The sequence below is a fragment of the Perca flavescens genome, chromosome 8 (assembly GCF_004354835.1).
Source record: "Perca flavescens isolate YP-PL-M2 chromosome 8, PFLA_1.0, whole genome shotgun sequence".
NCBI lineage: Eukaryota > Metazoa > Chordata > Actinopteri > Perciformes > Percidae > Perca > Perca flavescens.
Genome location: NC_041338.1, coordinates 32,712,784 through 32,729,263, shown reverse-complemented (window position 1 = coordinate 32,729,263; position 16,480 = coordinate 32,712,784). Strand labels below are relative to the sequence as shown.

General features: G+C 41.0%; 1 protein-coding gene across 2 annotated transcripts in view; it reads left to right on the top strand.

Annotated features, from left to right (window-relative positions):
• The window catches only part of cttnbp2 (cortactin binding protein 2), a 115,562-nt gene extending 99,330 nt beyond the window's left edge, over nt 1–16,232 (top strand). Inside the window, exons 15-23 of one of the 2 annotated variants that reach the window (XM_028584528.1) lie at nt 358–534; nt 1,329–1,501; nt 2,003–2,181; nt 6,264–6,493; nt 6,771–6,962; nt 9,571–9,622; nt 9,785–9,884; nt 12,310–12,408; nt 14,753–16,232. In XM_028584528.1, the coding sequence (XP_028440329.1) occupies nt 358–534; nt 1,329–1,501; nt 2,003–2,181; nt 6,264–6,493; nt 6,771–6,962; nt 9,571–9,622; nt 9,785–9,884; nt 12,310–12,408; nt 14,753–15,106 (1,556 nt within the window). In that variant the 3' untranslated portion in view covers nt 15,107–16,232. Of the gene's footprint in view, nt 1–357; nt 535–1,328; nt 1,502–2,002; nt 2,182–6,263; nt 6,494–6,770; nt 6,963–9,570; nt 9,623–9,784; nt 9,885–12,309; nt 12,409–14,749 lie in introns of both variants that reach the window. The other variant, XM_028584527.1, reaches the window with a different exon arrangement.
• The last annotated feature ends 248 nt before the right edge of the window (nt 16,233–16,480 follow it).

The following is a 16,480-nucleotide window of genomic DNA, read 5'->3' as shown; positions in this document are numbered from 1 at the left end:
GAATGTTGGAAATTCCTTTCATTTTGTTTTAAATTCAAGCAATTTGTTGAAAGTTATCAGAATAATGAAAGCAGCAGTAGCTTAGTTCACTTTAACATGTGTTTATTTATCTATATTATTTATTTATATACCGTGCAGCCCTAATTATTAGTATTAAATCAAAGCTTAAATTGTTAGAATTGGACGATAACTTTTCGTCTCAAAGAACACTTAACCATTGCTTTCCTGTTCATAAACAATGTGCAGTATGTACACTTTGCCAACCGCCACGTCAACTTTCACAACACACCTGAAACACTTAGCTCTTAAGTTATTATTCAAAATCCCGCTGTCTGCTGGTGTCTCTTCCTGCCTCAGGTTTCCTGGTGCCGGCGGTGGGGTCAGGGGTCGGTGTGCCAGCCGGTAACACGGCCCACTGTGTGGTGGTGCTGCTGGAGGGACTGGAGAAGGCTTCATCCCTAACAGGCCTGCTGGGAGACCTCTGCCACAGTCTGGACAACAGGCGCTCTGCCTCCCCGCTGCTTCTCAACACCGGTACGACTCGCTGCTTGGACTTGAACCATAATCAAACATATATATTATATTCTCAATGTTTACTAGTAGGGGGAACCAAAGTAAAACAACAATGTTCACTTAGCTTTTTAAGATTTTAGAGTTAACGTTAAAACTCACCTGGTAGAGCAGGCGCCCATATATAGAGGTTTACTCCTCGACGCAGCGGGCCCATGTTCGACTCCGACCCTTTGCTGCAAGTCATTCCCCCCTCTCTCTCCTTTCATTTCTCCAGCTGTCCTATATAAATAAAGGCCTAAAATGTCCAAAAAATAATCATAAAAAAATAAATAAAATCAAAGCTGATTTATTTGTGGAAAAGAGAAATACAGTTATTATTAACTTATTTAAAAAATGGACACGAAAATCCATTTTAATGTGCCTAATGCAGTATTAATATAACCAGAAAAGCTCCTCTTCCAATCCTAAATCTAGAACATCTTTATTGTGCTTCAAATATTCTACAAAATACATAATCCAGCATTGTGTCCTGCTTAACCTTTCAGATATGGGTTATCATGTTTATGTAGGTTATAGCCAGGATTATTGTCTATTTAAATTTGAATGTAAAATTTTGATTAAAATAATATCGTGCAAATGTCGCTGAATCAAAATAACTCCAACCAGTGCGATAAACATACAAGGAATGGGCTTAGTGGTTAAATAGCCCTCCGGCAACAGATGTGACTTTGAGTGTAATCTTATGAAACCAGATGAGCACCAAATAAGTGGTTGACTTTCTGTCCTCCCGTCCCTCCCATTTATTCATCCCTCAGGTCCCCACCACTTCTGCGAAGGCAGCTTCCTGATTGCGACACTGTCAAAGCCCCGCCTGCAGGGTTCCGAGCTCCGCCTGCAGCAGCATTTCCGCTGGGTAACGCTGCGCTGGGATCAGGAGCCGCTGCACGGCCTGCTGGGAAGACACCTCCGCAGGAAGCTGCTTCATAAGGTCAGTGAGAGGTTTAGTTGCAGCTGTCTAAGACAGACTCATTGTGATCACCGTTAGCAAGCAGTATAATGCAAAATCACATCTGGATTTGCTTCAGTGGTCAATATCTATAATGATAAATATGGCTTTCCTTTTAATGTTTGATATTTCCTGGATATTTACATTTTTCTAGTGGATCAAGTCCTTTCCACTGTCTCTGTGACAAAGATATTTACCTAAAGAAGTTATTATAAATTGGAAAAATTATCAAATAAATGATGGTTGGTAAAGCGATTTATTGAGTGCTGTGACTTTGAAATAAAATAAAGAATATATGCACAGAGAAATCCTCAGAATACATAACAAGAGCTGTTTTGTTGTCAAACCGACAGTTGTAATTGTTTCAACTGTACTGAAAGTACTTTTTTTTTTTTTTTTTTGTTCCATTGCTTAGTTCAATTCAGTTGTGTAGACAAAAGCAACAAAAAAGATCTAATCTCTTCCTCCACCAATCTACTCCAGATGGGGACTGGAGTTTGGTCACCCGATGGCGTCATGGAGCGGTCGGTGTTGTGGGTGAGCCAGGTTTGGCAGCAGCTCAACGCCTGTCTGTCCCGTCTGGGGACCCATGAAGCTTTGCTGGGCCCGCAGCTCTTCCTGTCCTGCCCTGTGGTCCCAAACAACACACAGGCAGTCGTCAGGTGTGTGTGTGTGTGTGTGTGTGTGTGTGTGTGTGTGTGTGTGTGTGTGTGTGTGTGTGTGTGTGTGTGTGTGTGTGTGTGTGTGTGTGTGTGTGTGTGTGTGTGTGTGTGTGTGTGTGTGTGTGTGTGTGTGTGTGTGTGTGTGTGTGTGTGTGTGTGTGTGTGTGTGTGTGTGTGTGTGTGTGTTATCTTAAACTGTATGTTACCACAGAGCAAATACAGATTAAACACCCATATTTGAGAGTGACAATGGCCTGTAAAGTTAAACCAGAAAATAGTTTTATTTTTATTTATTTTGTGATCGAGGTTTTGGGGTTTTTCATTACATTTTGGGAGTAACAATATATAACAAAGTATAATCATAAACCAGACAGTGTTGTGCAAGTTACTTCCAAATTGTAATACATTATAGATTACTAGTTACTATCATTTGAGAGTAATCTGAATTGTAATGCTTTACACTACTTTTGCATTACTTTTGAGTTACTTTCACCAAAATAACAGCGGAAGTTTGACTTGGCAGGTAGCTGAATGTCAACACCGGATCAATAAAGTCTCCTCTTTATCTACATCTATACATCATAGATTATTCATAATATTTTGTATAATGAAAATGAATATGCAAAGTTACTAAAGCTATACAAATAGAGAAGTAAAATGTACAATAGGCAAGTAGGAGAAAATAAATACTCAAAGTACCTTAGAGTTGTATAGAAGTATGGCGTAGTTACTTTCCACGGCTGATAAAATGCAATATTACGCGTAGCAAGCCTTAACGTTAATTCCCGACATGTTTCTATCTGCCAGCAGCTCGGACACACTGCTGTCCGCGCTGACGTACCGTCACCTGTTGGGACTAGAATCGACCGATATGTATTTTTTAGTGCCGATGTTTTTTTAGCCGATGACCGATACGGGCTACCGATTTTCTTGAGCCGATATTTGGAGCCAATACTGCTTTTGCTCACTCAATTTACATCATAAAAATGTAAACCCTGCCATGCTGGATTTGTTTTTGGAATCTGCTCTGCCATTTCTTTGAAAATAATAAACAAAAACACAGATCAGTGTCACTTCTGCAATCATTTTACATTCATATCACCCAAATTATGTGTGCAATGTGCACATATGGATGGGTGCACTGCATATGGTTAACTGTGCAAGGGTAAAAGGCTTTCATCAACATCTACAACAAAGCCTTGATGATGCATTGCTTGCTGACATAAGACAGATGTAATCAGGTCATCACAAAATGTCCTTTGTCAACACATTTAAATAATTTAAGAAAACAATAAACCTGAAAAGTAGCCATTGAAATAAAGTGCTTCATTTGTAATTTAAGACTGCCATGGTGCTAGTGGGGGAGGGGCGGTGCACATGAACTGCAGCGTCTCCAGCAACACTGACTGACAGACTGCCTGTGGACGTCTGTCTGTAAATAATGCCGGGAAAAATCTATCGGCGAACGCAGCAGCCCGATGCCGATACACCTAAAAACCCAAATATCGGCTGGCCGATAAAATCGGTCTATCACTAGTTGGGACAGATGTTGTCTGTACCGTCTCTGGTTCTGGCTCTGACCACGGGAACAGAGACGGGACAGCTCGCTTCAACGCAGCGTAACAACTCCTGAAAATAATATCCATCTCGCAAATGTATCTGTCTCTGCGGTCATCTCAACCATCGAATACAGCAACAGGAAATAATACTCACGACTTATTTTTTTTCCTGTGAAGAAATGTTTTGCGGTGTTGGGGAATTCTTAAAAAAACAAAACGCAACTAGATGTTGTGTTAAAAGGTGTTATATTACCGACATTTTATTAGTAATGCGTTATATTACTGCGTTACAGCAAAAAGGAATACATTACTGTTTTGTAACGTGTTACTCCCAACACTGAAACCAGACAGTCCAAAATGCAAATACATTGGTCTCCTTTCTCATCAAAAGTTGTAATAAAAAGTACAGATAAAGTGTATGCCTTGAATCTGACCTATTAAATATACTATTACCTCCATCATCCTCCCAACCCCCGCCTCTCCGCCCGATCCACCCTACCATGTGGCCGAAGTTCTTTTAAAGAACCAAATCATACTTCAGTCTTACACCAAAAACTAGAATTTTCAAACTTGACATCAAGATTACCCTAGTATAATTTGTTACTTGCAGTATTTTGTGTAGTGACAGATCATTCATAGTGTAAATAGACATTATTAAAAAGAATCAAACAAATTATAGCTACTCCGCAACAATGGTCGGGGTTCAGCATTTTTAACTTGGGGGGAAGCTGTCCAAAGCACAATGGTTGCATAAGACGTGGCATTGTGACAGTTGAGCTTTGAACTCGCAATCTTCTGATCCAAGGCAAATGCTGATCTCAGTGAGCTATTGTCCAGATGATGACTCCTCTAGGTATTTGGGCTATATTTTATTGAGTCAGCCTGGGTTGACTCAATAACGGGACTTTCCTTAACTGGAACTGGACTGATTGTAAATCGGAATCAGGTGTGTTAACACAGACCCACATTTAAAATATGCAGGGCAGCTGTCCACAGCACAATACCTGATTAGATATGTGTAGGATCACCTTGCAACACCATGGGCTCAAACTCGGAACAGTTGAGGCCGTGGGCAGGTTCTGATCTTAGGGAGCCATTATCTGGGTGATGTCACAAGTGGCATCGCAACACCTAGTAGACAAGGATCAGGCTTGCGAGTTTAAAGCTGCTGTAAAAAAAAAAATTCAGAAAAAAATCAGAACATTCTGAGAATTTGTGTACTTGGTTAAGACAACATAGAGATGTCTGTAATTTATTTTCAAAAAGATCAATAAATGCCAAACAGATGTTTAAAGATGCTCTATATTGCATTGACTACAATGCGTAGATGGGGACACAATTCAAACATTTTTTTTAAATTCACTTTTTTAGATAAAATTCTGAAATTTTGCACAGCAAAGATTAGGTTTAAGACATAGGTTTAAGAAATTTTGCAGTTTTTGCAAAAGGTAGCGTGATGGACTTCAAAATTGCTACAAGGTAACAGCAGAGCATAGTTTCTGCTCTAATGGGGCTACAGTTTGGCATAAGTTGCAGCATGTACGGCTGATTTGTTATGGATTTTTAAAGTAGAATTTTAGATGGCTGTTGTAGCGCCACCATCAGGACAATTAGCACACAAATCTCACTAATTAAGTTTAGCATAGAGAGCCAAAGTCCCGCCCCTTCCGGTGGACCTCATGGGACCTAAACTCGGAAAAAATATGAACGGTAGTGAACGGCGACAAGCAAATTATTTTTTGATCCCGTTTGAATTGAGCCATGGATTAAATATGATGTTCGTCAATTTAAAAGATAATTTTTCAACCGAAGAAAGTCTCAGTTACCCGTAGGTTTGTCGTAGTACCACTTAGTTTTGTGTGAAACCGCTCAGTGGACTACATCCCCCGTTTCACACAATCTACCTCACAGCTAGCTAGCTTAGCTCTGTTCCACAACACATGTAACGTTATCTTACTGCTGTGTTTTATCCAGTCAAGTGTTTTCAGCAGAGAAGCAAAAGAACAAGCGAGATCCTCTGATCATTAGAGTAACGTTACATCCCCGGTACGATACACAGAGACATCGTAGCTTCAGAGAGACGTCATCCATGAAGTGTGTAGTCTTTCTAATTACGTATTTTCACGGTCTTATACTTCAACAGTTTAACAATAAACTGAGACTTTCTTCGGTTGAAAAATAATGTTTTAAATTGACGAACATCATATTTGTAATCCATGGCTCAATTGAAACGGGATCAAAAAATAATTATCTCTCCATTGACACTCGTTCATATTTTTTCGAAAGATAGGTCCCATGGACCGGAAGTAGAAGGGCGTGACTTTGGCTCTGTATAGGACTGGACTAATGTGCAAAGTTTGAGTTTTTGTGCATGGGAACATGGATTTCTTAGGAAGAATAATAATAATACAGGCAAATACAATAAGGTCCACGCAGCTTCGCTGCTCGGCCCCTAAGAACTTAATTTCATAGTAACAAAACAAAAAAAAAAAAGTTTTCATAACCTGTGTGTGTTCACTTCAGGTGGCTGGCTCGTCTCTGGAACGCCGTGGTCGTCCCCCGCGTGGAAGAAGCCATCATCTCGCGGGTAACTGCCAAGCGCTCTACCACCACCACCACCTCCTCGCCGTTGTCGCAGCGACTGTCTCCTAGCAACTGTGGGCTGAGTGCCGGGCAGCAGGCAGTGGTGAAAGCCGCCCTTAGCATCCTGGTCAACAAGGCAGTACTCCAGGGCTGCCCTCTGCCTCGTCACGGTGTGTGTGTGTGTGTGTGTGTGTGTGTGTGTGTGTGTGTGTGTGTGTGTGTGTGTGTGTGTGTGTGTGTGTGTGTGTGTGTGTGTGTGTGTGTGTGTGTGTGTGTGTGTGTGTGTGTGTGTGTGTGTGTGTGTGTGTGTGTGTGTGTGTGTGTGTGTGTTAATTTGATGAAGAGGCTTAATTTACATGTTTCGCCCGCTGTAAGGAACCACCTGCTGGAAAATAGAAAAGAAAGTATGACGTTAAATGATAATGACGTTTCATTTTTTACCTGCAGAGATTGACAGATACCTACTGGAGTTTCGGGGCGGGTCCTTCCCTTTGTCAGCCATTGGCTCCTATAAAGGAAGTGGCGGTGGAGGAGGTAGGAAGGGACGGGACAGCGGCAAGTTAAGACGATCCAACACCAGCCCTCGGAAGAAGGGAAGCCCCGCCTTAAGCTGGAGCTCTGGTGGTTCCTATAGAGACGGTAAGATGGCTGCTCTGCCAGCAGTGATACAAGCCGTGTCCCAATTCAGGGACCACGAAGCTACCCTTTAGAAGTAAATGACATGGTCGGCCACTCCTAGTCAATTTGTAAAGTCAACATTTTTTGAATCACCAGGAAGTTTCCCTCATGTTTTGTGTAAAAAGTGTATGACTGTATGCAAGTTAAAAGGTAACTTCTGTTTTTTCAACCCATTTCCCCATGCATTTGTGTCTAATTGACTGATGTGACCAAAAATCTTTGAATTTGGTCTGGTATTGAGCGAGATCGCAATGACGGGCCGGCGCAAACCGAGCTGCAATGTAACCTAAAAGGGCAATTGGAGAGCCTTGCTTTTTTTTTTTTTTAACATTACATTACATGTCATTTAGCTGACGCTTTTATCCAAAGCGACTTACAATTGCCATCTATATCAGAGGTTGCACTCCTCTGGAGCAACTAGGGGTTAAGTGTCTTGCTCAGGGACACATTGGTTGATGTATCACAGTGGGAATCAAACCCTGGTCTCCCGCACCAAAGGTACATGTCATAACCACTGCAGCTTTTTTTGTTGTTGTTGTTACTAACAGGCTCAGATTGTTACTAAAAGTGTCTGGCAACATTATCGATCTCAGGACGTGAATTTTTGTCCGAAGACAGCGGTGTGAAGGTGAAACATGAGACGAGAAAAAGGTGTTCAGGTAGTCTGTTGTCACGGAGTAGGTTACAGAAATGATAGGCTCCTGTTATCTAAAAGATTTTCAATGTAATTGCTCAATATTTAAATGATTTTGACAATGTGGATGAGGTCGTTATAATTGGATGGCCACCCATATTCATTTGAGCCAGTACAGGCTATGGATGAAGTAGTCTATAGGCTACGGATGAAGAGCAGGTGAGGGGACAGGCTATAATACATCCATGGTTTCGTGTTATCTAAAAGATTTTCAATAAAAACAATTTGGTTCGTATTAGCTCATGTCTCACAGCCCTGTTGATTAGAGGAGGAAATCCTCTGACGTGGTGACACAGCGTTGAGTCCGAGGTATATCACTGACTGGACACATCCAGACCACAGATATTTGGCAGCAACAGGTCCCACTCATGACAACGTATTCTTTGGGCATATAGGGGCACAGCACCCACGGGAGCAACACCAATATCCAGAGTCCCGCAACCCTCCAGCCGCTGCTTCACCCTCCTCCGCCCGCTGCCAGAAATGCATGGGGAAATGGGGCCCGTGTTAAAAAAAAAAACAGAAAAAAAAATGGTAGTTACCCTTTAAGTGAAGACGTGACAAAAAGTGGTTTGTACAGGCTCCATGATAACAAAGTTAACAGTAAATGAGATGTTATTCTTAAATACTTGATGAAGAACAACTGTCAAACAATGCACCAGGTAAATAGAACCTATATCTATGTAACTTTAATTTTAACAACATATGCAAGTTGCAAATACAAAGAGCAGTCTAATCCTGACAGTCTAATCCTATTTACAGCCCTGCGACTTTACAATTAGGGTTGAGTACCTTTAGCACCTGAACCAATACCACTACCGATACCTGGAATTCAGTTCCCGGTACTTTTTTTCGGTACTTTCCCTCTATAATTACCAAAAAAATATTTCAGTTGTAAAAATAAGTCCAAACCTATTTTACATTGACAGAAATTAAACAAAAATAAAACCCCTCGCCATTAATATCATATTGCAGCAAATGCTGTCTGCGTGAAGTTTTGAAAAACTGTAACTACACTTGAAACCACTTTACCGGCATTGCTGTGACTCTCTGTGACTTCAACAAAACTGCAGAGCCGACGTAGTTTACTTCGTCCTCACCAGTGCGTGCGTGCGTGCGTGCGTGCGTGCGTGTGTGTGTGTGTGTGTTGGACCTCTGCTCTCTGGCAATATGCAGAGAAGACACATAAGCTTGCACTTACTCTCAGGTACCAAAATTTGGCACAGTTTGATTTTACATGAACCTATACTCTGTAGTACCGACGTGATTCGTTCAGTACCGGTAAAAGTACAGAGTTCGGTACCTAAACCTATTTACAATACACAGCATGGGTTCATTTCTGACTTTACAAGATGCCTGAAAGAGTATTAAGGGCTGGAAAGGATACAGCAGTGTTGTCCTCAATGCATTTTCCAGCTGCATTTGGTTTATTTGAAAGGTCACGTAACGTCTAGGGTCTAGAAATGTGGATTTCAGAGGGTCCAGCCCTGAACTGGGGACACTGGCTTTGTGTCAGCAGTATCCACAAGGGGGCATTCTTTAACAGGCTTAACATTTGCTAAATGCTGCTGTCATTCAAACAAAATGTGGGGATGGTTTAAACCACACTTTACCTTTGCTAGCAAGTTGTTTCTAATTAAACTACGGACAGAAAAGTCTAAGATTATCCTGAATAACTGAGTACAACAAAGTAAATTCCATTCACCTCCATTATATTTGGGTGGAATCAGAAATCTCAAAAGCTCTACAAATGAAACCAAAACTAGTTGCATTGTTTAGATTACAGAGGTGTTAAAAAAACATTGTGATTTGAGTGAACCGACCCATTCGAGTCATGTTGTTAAAAAGTTTGTTGGTATGTGCTTGTGATTGCAGGTTCACTGTCTAGCACTGATGTCAGCTTCATCTCCAATGGCAAAGTCCAGAGGTTTGTGTTCTCTAATATTGATTATTAGCATGCAGTACAAGTAGTAGCAGCAGTATTGGTCCAGCGGTGTAGCGCCGGTACTATAGCAGGACAGCCAGCAGAGAGCAGACCTGTATGAAAAGCTAAACTATGTCACTAAATTGAATTTCATTGTGTTTGTAGGGAGCCTGTAGGTCTGTCTGTGTTCTCTGATGACGAGACCGATTTAATCAGAGAGCTGCAGACAATGTGCACCAGCAAGTCAGAACCTGACATCAGCAAGGTACCCCCCCCCCCACACACACACACACACACACACAGTTTGTATAACACTGGAGTAATCTTTGTTGGTAGAGAGCAAAAACAATGAATGTGTGAATAAGCAACTGTCTGCTAAGCTACAGTAAAAGTTCATCATGCCAGCTTAAAAGCTGATGTTTATGTAGATTGTTGTGTTCAAAACTTGTTTTTGCTGCCCCCATGTGGCCAAAGAAATTTGGTGTAACTTCATCGTAGGCAGATACAGGTTCAGTAATATTCTTCATCTTTATAGCAGTGTAAAGAAATTCAGATCCATATAATCTAATACTAATGTTTGTTATGACAAATTCACATAAGTAGTATAATGGATTAAAGCAGTACAGATTCAACTCCTGAAGAAAAAATACATACAGTGTATCTAAATGGACCTCCGACTAGAACTGTGTCTCTGTCATGCAGTGAAACACAAAATATTGAACCTAACCTTAACCACTCAGATCTTAATTACACTGCCATTTCCAAACACTGCTTTTGGGTCACATGTTTTGACTCATTTCTGGCTCTTTAATTCATCGCTGTCATCCTTCCAAATATAGAGACTGTGTGTGTCTGTGGCACGGCATTGGCATTGGCATGGTGATGACACTTTTTCTTAAAGTAGCCTGCCAGCCAATGTACAGTACAGGCCAAAGGTTTGGGCACACCTTCTCATTCAATGTGTTTTCTTTATTTTCATGACTATTTATATTGTAGATCTCACTGAAGGCATCAAAACTATGAATGAACACATATGGAATTATGTACTTAACCAAAGTGTGAAATAACTGAAAACATGTCTTATATTTTAGATTCCTCAAAGTAGCCACCCTTTACTTTTTTGATAACTCGGCAAACCCTTGGTGTTCTCTCAATGAGCTTCATGAGGTAGTCACCTGAAATGGTTTTCACTTCACAGGTGTGTCTTGTCAGGGTTAATTAGTGGAATTTTTTCCCTTATTAATGGGGTTGGGACCATCAGTTGTGTAGTGCAGAAGTCAGGTTGATACACAGCCAACAGCCCTATTGGACAACTGTTAGAATTCATATTATGGCAAGAACCAATCAGCTAAGTAAAGAGAAACGAGTGGCCATCATTACTTTAACAAATGAAGGTCAGTCAGTCCGGAAAATTGCGAAAACTTTGAATGTGTCCCCAAGTGCAGTCGCAAAAACCATCAAACGCTACAACGAAACTGGCTCACATGAGGACCGCCCCAGGAAAGGAAGACCAAGAGTCACCTCTGCTGCTGAGGATAAGTTCATCCGAGTCAGAAATCGAAAGTTAACAGCAGCTCAGATTAGAGACCAGATGAATGCCACACAGTTCTAGCAGCAGACTCATCTCTAGAACAACTGTTAAGAGGAGACTGCGCGAATCAGGCCTTCATGGTCAAATAGCTGCTAGGAAACCACTGCTAAGGAGAGGCAACAAGCAGAAGAGATTTGTTTGGGCCAAGAAACACAAGGAATGGACATTAGACCAGTGGAAATCTGTGCTTTGGTCTGGAGAGTCCAAATTTGAGATCTTTGTGCGATGCAGAAAAGGTGAATGGATGGATTCTACATGCCTGGTTCCCACCGTGAAGCGTGGAGGTGGTGGGGGGGGGGTGCTTTGCTGGTGACACTGTTGGGGATTTATTCAAAATTGAAGGCATACTGAACCAGCATGGCTACCACAGCATCCTGCAGCGACATGCCATCCCATCCGGTTTGTGTTTAGTTGGACTACTACTTTGAGGAATCTAAAATATAAGACATGTTTTCAGTTATTTCACACATTTTTTTTAAGTACATAATTCCATATGTGTTCATTCATAGTTTTGATGCCTTCAGTGAGAATCTACAATGTAAATAGTCATGAAAATAAAGGAAACTCATTGAATGAGAAGGTGTTTCCAAACTTTTGGCTTGTACGGGTTCATAAAAAGTCAAAGTTTAGCATGTCATGAAAAAAGTCATAGTACATAAAGTCATGTAATAATCTAAAAGTCGTATGTCATGAAAAAGTAATAAAAAGTCATAGTATGCCATAAAAAAGATATTCTGCTGGCTCCCTAAACAGCCACTCAGTCATCAAAACTTTGGGAACCCCTGATCTAAATACTGTTTTACAGATATTTCCACCCATTTTTTCTGTTGAAAAACACTTGATTTGCGATTATTGAGAAATGCAAAGATCCCTTTAAGAAATACTTTACCAACTATGTCAAAAACATAATCTCTTGAAAGCCTTGTTTCTAAATTATTGGTATCCCACCTTTAAAAACTAATCCCGGACTTTGAAGTGCTGATGACACTTGCTCACCAACATTCCACCCAGTAATTTACCCCAAATAATGACCTGTTGCACAGAAAAGAAAGATGTGTTTGACCTGCTGCTTAACGTTCATCTCCCACATATCTCTCAGGCCAAAGACGACTTGATCCTGTTCTCCAGCTCTCCCAGCGAAGCGAGGCCCCCCCACAAGGCCGAGCAGGAAACTGCCGTCCAGCAGCAACCACAGACGGTGAGAGGGGAAAAGAAAAAAGTAGAAATTCCTTGATGACTGGCTGCTCAGCGTGGAAATGATTTAAAAGTTACTGCATTTAATCTGGGTGGAGAAGTGTGTGTGTGTGTGTGTGTGTGTTTGTGTGTGTCAATAGCAACCTGACTGAGCCACAAGTGGGTGACTCAAATTTATAATGAATGTGTGCGATTGTTTTGTATAACTTTAATTCATGTGTCTCTTGTGTGTTTGGTGTTACCTCACATAATTGACCTGTACAGTATTAGCAGTTGTGGGACTGTACGGTGGTACACTGCAGGTTTAGTTGTAGCTCTAAGTTTGCACTCTTTTAGCTCATTGTTTTGGTGTTACAGCGAATTGATAGTATGATTCAGCTCGTTAAATATGTCAGTTGAATTTATGAATTATTAAAAACAAACAAATTGAAAATTCAATTTTCAAAACAATTTCAGAACCCACCAGGGCCACGTCTGGCCTGCAGGAAAAACGTCTATACCAATAAAGAAAAGAGTTGTGAATCATTCTAATACCAGACCTTAGCCAAGCTTTACTATTAGTCTATCTACTTTTTTTTTTTTTTTCGTGTTTGTTATTTTGTGTTGGTCCCAGGATGAACTGAAACAAAGTGTAGGAAGTGCGTATGCATCTTCCTACTGTAAGGGCTCGTGAGATCGTCCAACAGTAAGTGAAACCCCTTCCCTCTTAGGGTTGCAGTGGTATATAGCATGGTATGAAAATTGATGGTTATCTTACTATGTACATTTGCTGATCTACGGTATTGTTTTTTATTTATTTTTTTTCCCAGCTGTAATTTCTTTTGTTCAAATGGGAGATATACAGCTTTCTCTTATTTTCAAAAAGGGAAACTTTTTACAAATTAAACAATTATAATAAAGTGTTTGTTCAACCCCAAAAAAAACGGTTTTCATTCCTTCAAGGGTCATTGTAATTGACAATTGTGTAATACCGTGATATTTTTGGAGATGGTTATCGTACCGTGAGTCTCATACCGTTGCAACCCTACTCCCTTCACACCTTTCTCACGTTTTGATATGACGGAACTGCGTGTGACAACTTAGGCAGCAGACAAGCTCTTATGAAGTGTCGTCCATTGTTCCTAGAATGCATTCATGCATGCAAAAATGGCACAACTATTTGACAGAACTTTCTCACCTTTGCACACCTGGCCAATCACAGCGAGGAGTGGGTGGCGTTATTGTCGATCAGCCTGAAAACAAACTAAGAAATCTGGTTAGGGCATGTCTACAACTGTAGGTCTTAAAGGTCCCATGACATGGTGCTCTTTGGATGCCTTTATATAGGCCTTAGTGGTCCCCTAATACTGTATCTAAAGTCTCTTTTATATAGGCCTTAGTGGTCCCCTAATACTGTATCTGAAGTCTCTTTTATATAGGCCTTAGTGGTCCCCTAATACTGTATCTGAAGTCTCTTTTATATAGGCCTTAGTGGTCCCCTAATACTGTATCTGAAGTCTCTTTTATATAGACCTTAGTGGTCCCCTAATACTGTATCTGAAGTCTCTTTTATATAGACCTTAGTGGTCCCCTAATACTGTATCTGAAGTCTCTTTTATATAGACCTTAGTGGTCCCCTAATACTGTATCTGAAGTCTCTTTTATATAGACCTTAGTGGTCCCCTAATACTGTATCTGAAGTCTCTTTTATATAGACCTTAGTGGTCCCCTAATACTGTATCTGAAGAGCCAGTCCCACAATGAGCTTTACTTAGTATGTGCCATGTCTGTTTCTGTAGCTATTGAGAAGGAGAGAGGGGGGGAGCAAGGTTGGGGGTGGGGGTGGGGGTGTGGCCTTGACCAACTGCCACTTTGCTTGTTTGAAAGCCATGATGTCTCTCTCTCTCTCTCTCTCTCTCTCTCTCTCTCTCTCTCTCTCTCTCTCTCTCTCTCTCTCTCTCTCTCTCTCTCTCTCTCTCTCTCTCTCTCATGGGTGGGCCAAATTGTTTGGGCGGGCAAAGCAGAGAAAGGGGAGGTAACCTTGCTCCTTATGACCTCATAAGGAGAAGATTCCAGATCGGCCCATCTGAGCTTTCATTTTCTCAAAGGCAGAGCAGGATACCCAGGGCTCGGTTTACACCTATCACCATTTCTAACCACTGGGGGACCATAGGCAGACTGGGGGAACTCGTATTAATGTTAAAAAACCTCATAAAGTGAAATTGCCATGCCATGGGACCTTTTAAGCTGCCATTACTTCCCTTTTGTGTACATGGGGCAAGTTGTACAGACCTGCAGTGGGATAGTCGTGGTTCAGTTGGTGATTAAAATGGCTCCAGCTCACCAAACTGTGTTTCTTTGTCCAGAAGGTGGTCCGTCAGTCCAGCCTCGGCTCCAGCCACGCAGCCGCCCAGAGCAGCGACCGACGTTCAGGCTCCCGCACCAAATCTCAGCTCCCAATCCCGAGCAGCAGGGGGCAGCAGACACGATCCTCCAATGCTACCTCCAGCAGCAATAGTAACGGCAGCAGCAGCAGCCCCAGCCCCAGCCGAACCCAGACGCCCCCCAGCCGCAGCAGAACCACCAACAGCAGCAGAACAAAGCAGGCTCCTCCCAGCAGCAGCAGCAACAACTACTACTACCGCAACCTCAACGAAAACAACCAATCACACGAGGACATCTGGATCCTCCACAGAGACCTGCATGAAAACAACAACAAGTAGACATCTCCCCCCCCCTCCCTGATTCCGCTGTGAAAACCTCCCTCCATGATGTAAAGACTAGGTACTGACGACCTTTGACTTTTAGTATTTGTACTTGTTATATCCGTACTTGTTACACTGTACTACAGTTGTGTACTTGGGGACCATAGTTTTACTCTCACAGTATTTGAAGTATTTGTTTGGTTTGGTAAGACTTTAAGTGGGGGGAAAAAAACAACAGAAGGTAATGCAGCAGGTTACTTCCTGTTGCCTTATTCCAGTATATCAACATGCTTTTTATGGGACAGTGTTCAGTAGACAAGATACATTGTAAGAATTTACTGAAATAAGTTGAGATATAAAGTATTTGACTGGTGGGAACTGCCTCAGAACAGTACTGACACAGTATTTATGTGCACTTAAAGTGAAATACTGTACTTGTCCTGCTGGAATAAGGCCTTTGGAGAGTAACTGAAGGAACTTACAGGTGTTACCTTTTTAGTGAAAAGTGTTTCGGATCAAAGAAAGAAACAAGCAGGTTTTTCTTTTCTTTTTTGTTGTTTTTGCTATTAAGTATTTTAAGATATTCAAGTGTTTTATCTTTAAATAGTTGGTTGGTTTAAATACTGTTGAAATTAATCAGGGTTTTACCAAATATATTTGTAAATAAGAATTAGTACGTTTAAATGCTCTATAGATTGGTGTATGTGGTATGACGCTTGTACAGTGACGAAACCTTAAGGCAAAACTGCTGAAAAAAACAAAGTTTGTACATATTGTTTGTAAAGAGTTTGGTTCTGAACTCTTCACTTTTTTCAGAGTGAAGCGGCTGTGGCAATAAGTAATAGAACTGTATAAACACAGGATGTCCTTTCAACTGTAAGCCATAATAAATATTTTAAATGCCCATCCGTTCCCCCGAGTCATGTTTAACCCCCGCTGAGCCCTACAGTGTAATGTCACTTTTTTGTTCTCCGTATGTTTCTACTTTGAAGGACACTTTATGTTGAGCAGACATTGTTTATATATATATATAAATAGCTATACATATGTACAGGAGAGATTTTAGTCATCCTATGATTTTTAGCTGACGTTTAAAGAATTGTTTCAAGCACAAACATTAAAATGGCACGGTTAAAAATCCTCATCTGACTTTGTTTTTTATTTCTGTTCTATTTTTTTTTTTTTTTATTACAACACAGGACCACAAGAATATGATTTTGTAATATCTTCTTTAGTAGCCAATCCCAGTTAAAGTAAAAATCCCCCTTGATGTCAGTTTTTGTTCACCTAACTTTCTTGTGTTGAATTAAGTCTAAACATTTCCCAAAATGCTTTTCTTTGAACTGCAAATAAGGGATATGGAATTTTTGTATTCATGCTGCATCCACGTGG